The 5,441-nt window shown below is 57.2% G+C and overlaps 1 protein-coding gene and 1 long non-coding RNA gene across 2 annotated transcripts in view; one reads left to right on the top strand and one right to left on the bottom strand.

The window, feature by feature from the left end:
• Positions 1-2,733, bottom strand: part of LOC104871890 (solute carrier family 2, facilitated glucose transporter member 7) — a 10,544-nt gene extending 7,811 nt beyond the window's left edge. Inside the window, exons 1-3 of the mRNA XM_033767850.1 lie at positions 2,511-2,733; positions 1,654-1,749; positions 127-287 (exon numbers count right to left, since the gene is read on the bottom strand). Coding sequence (XP_033623741.1) covers positions 127-287; positions 1,654-1,749; positions 2,511-2,702 — 449 coding nt within the window. The 5' untranslated portion in view covers positions 2,703-2,733. The remainder of the gene's footprint in view (positions 1-126; positions 288-1,653; positions 1,750-2,510) is intronic.
• On the top strand, positions 7-3,999 carry LOC104871891. Its single transcript, XR_782987.2, has 3 exons — positions 7-257; positions 2,741-2,918; positions 3,816-3,999. It is a non-coding gene; the product is annotated as an uncharacterized LOC104871891 (long non-coding RNA).
• The last annotated feature ends 1,442 nt before the right edge of the window (positions 4,000-5,441 follow it).

Genomic DNA, 5,441 nt, shown 5'->3' with positions numbered 1-5,441 from the left:
CCAGAGCCCGGGTGACCCTCTCCATGTGCTCCCGGGCCCTTGGCCGGCCAGCGGCCTGCGCTCGGTGGGGACTCAAGTGGGACCTCCCGAGCTCACGGTCACCTGAGTGGAGCCGCACCGAGTTACCTGCCGCACCGATCTGTCAGCGGCCCGACCAGCAGCGAGCCCAGCAGGCCGCCCAGCGGGAACATGGACACCGTGCAGGACCAGAGCAGCAGCATGGCAGGCTCGTCCAGGGGTACTCCATAGCGCTCCAGGTAGGTTTCGTTGAAAAACGACTTCAAGACCTGAAAAGCACGGCCCCACCCTAACCACCTGGACTCTTAGGCACTCCAGAGAGAAGGTGACCAAGTCCCACTAGAAGGACATTTTTGTCTAAACCGCAGGGCACAGCAGAGCCCTTGATTGCCTGCGGGGACCCTCAGACAGAATAATCTACTCTGTGATGGGGAACCAGACTGCCCAAAAAATTGTAAAAATGCATTGTTGTGGGTCAGTGCTGGTGTGTGCCTGTGGTCCTGGCCTTCTGGTAAGCTGAGGCAGGAGGATTCAAAGTTCAGCCTGGGTGGTTCAGCAACTTAGTGACAGCTTATCTCAAAAACAGGGAGGTGCTGGGGGTGTAGTTCAGTGCAAAGGCCTGGGGTTCAACACCCCAAGTACCTCAGGAATCAATACGTGATAAAAACTAAAAATTCAATACAAAAAAGTTGTGTTTGGAGCCTTACTCTGCCAGAGGTAACAGGAAACGTTTATACTGGCTGAGGGTCAAAGTCATACTGGCTTTGGGAAAGTTAGATGTTGGGAAGCCATAGGTTTTGGACGGCATCTGGGTCTGGGGAAATCTGGGCCCCGATGCTCCAGGTCAGGGGCTCACCTGGCCGCGTGAGGCTCTGAGTTCAGTCTCCAGCACCACCAAGTAAAACGGACCCAAAGCTGAGCATGACTTAAAAATCCTGCAGAGCTCACACACCCCTGCTCGGCCGGGATGCGGGCTCCTGTCCCACCGTCCTTCAGGACCTCTTGCCTGTGTCTGTCCCCGGCCGTCTGAATGGCTGGTCTTCCTCTCTCTGCCCGTTCCCCATCAGCATAGAGAATCCCACCCCCTCCTCCAAGCTTTTATTGTCTGGCTTTTCTGGACCACAAAATCTTTCAAAAGTGTGTCTGCCCTGCTGCCTCTATCCCTCTTTTTTTTTTTGCTTTCTTGGGACAGGGTCTCACTATGCAGCCCAGGCTGGCCTCAAACTTGTAGCAATTCTCCTGCCTCAGCCTCCGGAGTATGGAGATTTCAGGTGGGAGTCACCACACCCAGCTCCTCACATTTTCCCTAGAGCCCAGTCCAGCTTCAGTCTTGTCTAGGGTGCTGTGTCCTCCGTGGGTCAGAGCTGGGTCACCAGTCCCTCCTCTTGAGGACAGTAGCACACTGTCCACCCTTCTCAGGGACTCCTGGCCCTCAGCATCTCCCCACCCGACGAGGCCTCTCTTTTTCCTTTGCTCCCTGCACCTCCATCTCAATCCCCAGACCCTCGGGGTTCAACCCTGGACCCCTTCTCTACGTCACGGTGGGGCTCAAACCCCAAAGAGCCGGGCAGAGAGTCCAGCTCCCCTGGTCTCCGGCTCGGGCACCCAGGGAGCCGGGGTGGCAGCGGTGCCCACCTGGTGCGGCGTGTTGAGGACGGAGACATTGTAGCCGTACTGGAAGGTGGAGCCCAGGGTCGCACTTACAGCTGCCAGCAGCAGTGTGGACGAGAACTGCTTGAGGGAAGCCGCAGAGTCGGGGCTCTGCCTCTTGCCTCCCCAGTGGACACAGCCAGGCCCAGGGAGGAGGGAAGAGGCCAGGCTGGGCCCTCCCAGGCTCTGAGGCCTTATTCCCAGCTCCCCAGCACCCTCTCCCTCCTTGGGATGCAGTCAGTGTCCCCTGCACCCTAGGCCCTGGAGGTGACGCAGGAGGGGTCTTTAGGTGCTTTAGGGACCAGGCCAGCCGAGGCCACACTGTGGACACACAGGTGTGTAACCTAGCGGTGACAGAGCCTGGGACAGGGTGATGGCGGGTGGGGGTGGGGTGGGGACAGTGTGCTCATCAGCGGGGTGCAGGTGGCTCTGGGAAGGGCCGAGCAGGGGAGCAATGATTTGGGTCCCGGGGAAGCCGAGGCCAGCCTCCTGTGGTGGCCCGGACCCCAAGTGGCTCAGGGACGAAGCTCAGGGTGAGTGGGTCGTAGCAGATCTGTGGGTGTCTCCCAGAGGCCAGCTCTCTCCCTGCACCTCCGCCCCGCCCCATGTGCCCACAGCCTAAGCCCAGGGCCTGCAGGAAAGTGGGGCGTCCTTCAGAGCCCACCTGCCAGCTGCCCTCCAGGGGGCCCGGCAGGCAAGGGGTGCGGGGGGCACCATGAGCCGTCCCCCTCCACACCCCACTCCATAGAACTGACCTCGGGCCTGCACCCCTCCAGGGCCCCTGATAGGGCAGGGAGGGAAAAGGCCCGGACAGGCACAGCCTCCGATCGATGGGCGCTTACCCGCTCCCTGGGCGGGGCGGGCGGAGGGGTCCCTGGCCCTGCGTCCTCCATCCCTTCTGCGTGCCTGGGCTCTGCTGCACCTGTGCGGCTCTCCTGGGTCTCGGTTCCACCTGGCTTATCACCGGCCTGCCCTCTGGACCGGGCCGGCTCTCCCAGCTGATAAGATAGGGAAGGATATTTTGCCAGTGTCATTCACACACAGCGTGAATTTTATCTCTGTGTCCACCAAGCCCCCGGCCAGAAGCTCCGAGGTTGCTGACACTGGTCCCAGAAGTGGAGCTTCACAACCCGAGGCAGGATGTGGATGAGACCTGGGCCTGGATGCTCTTCTTGTGTAACTGCTCTGAATCAGCTTCTTCAATGCACTGCAGCTAATTTTGGAGGAAGAGTAAATAAAACAGATAAAATGTGAGTGTGAATGAGTGAGTGTGTGTGTCTTATACTGGGGCCTGAACTCAGGAGTGCTCTACTCCTGCACTACATTCCCAGCCCTTTGTATTTTCTAATTTTAAAATTTTGTTTATTTATTTATTTTTTTTTTTTTGGTACAGGGGATCGAACTTGGGTCCTTGTGCTAGCAAGGCAGGCAGCGGAACCACTGAGCTAAATCCCAGCCCTGCATTTTTTTATTTTGAGATAAAACTCACTGAGTTTGCCAGGCAGGATTTAAATTTGAGATCCTCCTGCCTCAGCCTCCCAGTGTGCTGGATTATAGGCATACACCAATGTGCCTGGTTTAAATTACTTTTTGTTTTTTCTGGTACTGGGGATTGAACTCAGGACCTTGTGCTTGCTGCTTGCGAGGCAGGCGGCCGCACCACTGAGCTAAATGTCCAGCCTTAAAATACTTTTTAAAAGAATGCAATTTTATTATTGCTAGTTATACTCCACAGTATTGCTGCGGTTTGGCTCTGTGGTGTTGCCCAGGGGCCCTTGTGTGAAAAGTTTTGGTGATGGTGGAAGGGTCTAGAAAACTTTAGGAGGTTTTGGGCCACTGAGGATATGCATTGGAAATAGGGCTGCTGTTTCGTAGGATCATTGTGAAAATTACCAGCTGTGATCAAAATACACGGCAATGTTTAAAAAGATCTAAAGCAGGTGTGGTGCAGGCCTGCAATCCTAGCAATCAGGAGGCTGAGGCAGGAGGATTGAGGTGTGCTAAAGCTAGCCTGGGCTACATAGTGAGACCCTGTCTCGAGAAACAATAAAAGTTTCCATGAGTCCCTCTCAGAAGCCTGCCCATCACTTCAGAAACACCCATCACTCTTGCCACAGTCTGAAGCAGCTCTGGTCCTCTTTCTCTAGTGCCTTCAGTTGTGCTGTTGGGGCCACCTTCACGTCCCGAACCAACTCAGAACGTTTCTGTTTGGGGGAAGCCGGAAGTCGCACTGTGCCGGATGGGGGAGGGCGCCTGGATGTGCCAGGTGGGTGAGGGCCCAGAGTGACGTCTCTCCCAGACTGCTGGACAGCGGCATTCACCACATTTTTGATCACACCTTGTAAAGATACTGGCACGTGGTGAAAAATGGAAACAACTCACGTGCCCACCGTGAATGGATAATAAAATACGATATGCGCTCAGGTTCCGGGGTCAGATGCGGACACATTGGAAAGGCCATTGTTCTGCCAACCACAGCATCTTGTGTCTGTGCCCAGAGGAACTTGGACGTGGGACCCTCACGGCCAGCCGGTTCTGTGTCCTTTGGGCTGGGTCGCAGTGCCACGCACACTGTAGCGCCTGCCTTCCTCTGAGTCGCCGCACGTCAAGGCGATGTTGAAGCCTTGTCCCCCGTTGCTGGTTCTGCTCACTGCATTCCTGTCCCAGTCCAGGGAGGTCCCTGCAGGGCTGTCCTCAGGGCCCCGGCTCCAGGACGCAGCGGCCAGGACTGCAGGCTCTGACGCCTTCCCGGGGCTCCTCTCTGACCTCCCCGCTTTACTCGTGCTCTGCACGGCTGCTTCCCCGTTTGTGGCTATGCCCAACTCGGTGCCCAGATCCTCTGCGTCCTGCCCCGCACGCTGGCGCTTTATCCTCCTGGCTGCCCGGCCAGGGTCACACAGTGCCACTCCTTGTGCTGGTGTTGAGTGGGGGACAAGAGCAGCGCCAGAGGCAGGAGGAGGAGGAGGAGCAGCAACAGCAGCAGCAGTAAGTGTCACAGTGGGTGCCACGTCCTCTCCCTCCTGGGCGGGCGCTGAGGACTTGCCCTGGAGGGCTGAGGGCTGTGGCGCAGCTGTCAGACTGGCCTCTGAGGTGGCCACTTCAGATCTGTCCCCTAGCCCTTCCAGAATGGAAACAGTGTGGCCACCGCCTGCCTTTCCGCCATTCCTGTCCCCAGCCCAGGGCAAAGCCACACCCTCACAGGGTGGGATCCATTGTGACCCCTTTCTTTGAAAATGTTTTCTCACTTTGTAGGTGGAGCCTCTCCCCACAAGGAGTACAATCACTGCTCGTTAAAAGCCTGCACTGATTAAACCCGAAGCGGGGCGTGGTGCACACTCCGGAGGCTGGAGGAGATCACCGAGAGTTTGAGCCACACCTGGGCTACCTAGCAAGGCCACGTCTCAGAGACCAAAAATCAATGAAGTTCAGTGGTCCCCACCCTCATGCCGAGGAGCCGTCCTCCCCCGCAGCACTTCCCACCCCGGGATGGAGTATCTTCCTGGCTGCAGCCCTGGGGCTGAGACACAGATGCTCACAGGGGGCATGGTTCCCTCACATCCACACCCTGGCTCTCTGGAGCGCCAGTGCTGCACCCCCAAACCTGCACCCAGCTCCCCAAACTGTGCCCTTGGCCCACTGTCCACATCAGGAACCCGTGACACGACTCCTCGTGCTGACGGGCTCCCCAATCGAGTGGCTCTCAGAGCCTCCCTGAGTTCAGCTCCAACCACTGCTGGCTTTGTCAAGACTTTTTTTTTTTTTTTTTTTTTTTT

Source organism: Fukomys damarensis, unplaced genomic scaffold (assembly GCF_012274545.1).
Source record: "Fukomys damarensis isolate Sample0158 unplaced genomic scaffold, DMR_v1.0_HiC HiC_scaffold_23, whole genome shotgun sequence".
NCBI classification, from domain to species: domain Eukaryota; kingdom Metazoa; phylum Chordata; class Mammalia; order Rodentia; family Bathyergidae; genus Fukomys; species Fukomys damarensis.
This window is presented reverse-complemented; position numbering and strand designations above follow the sequence as displayed.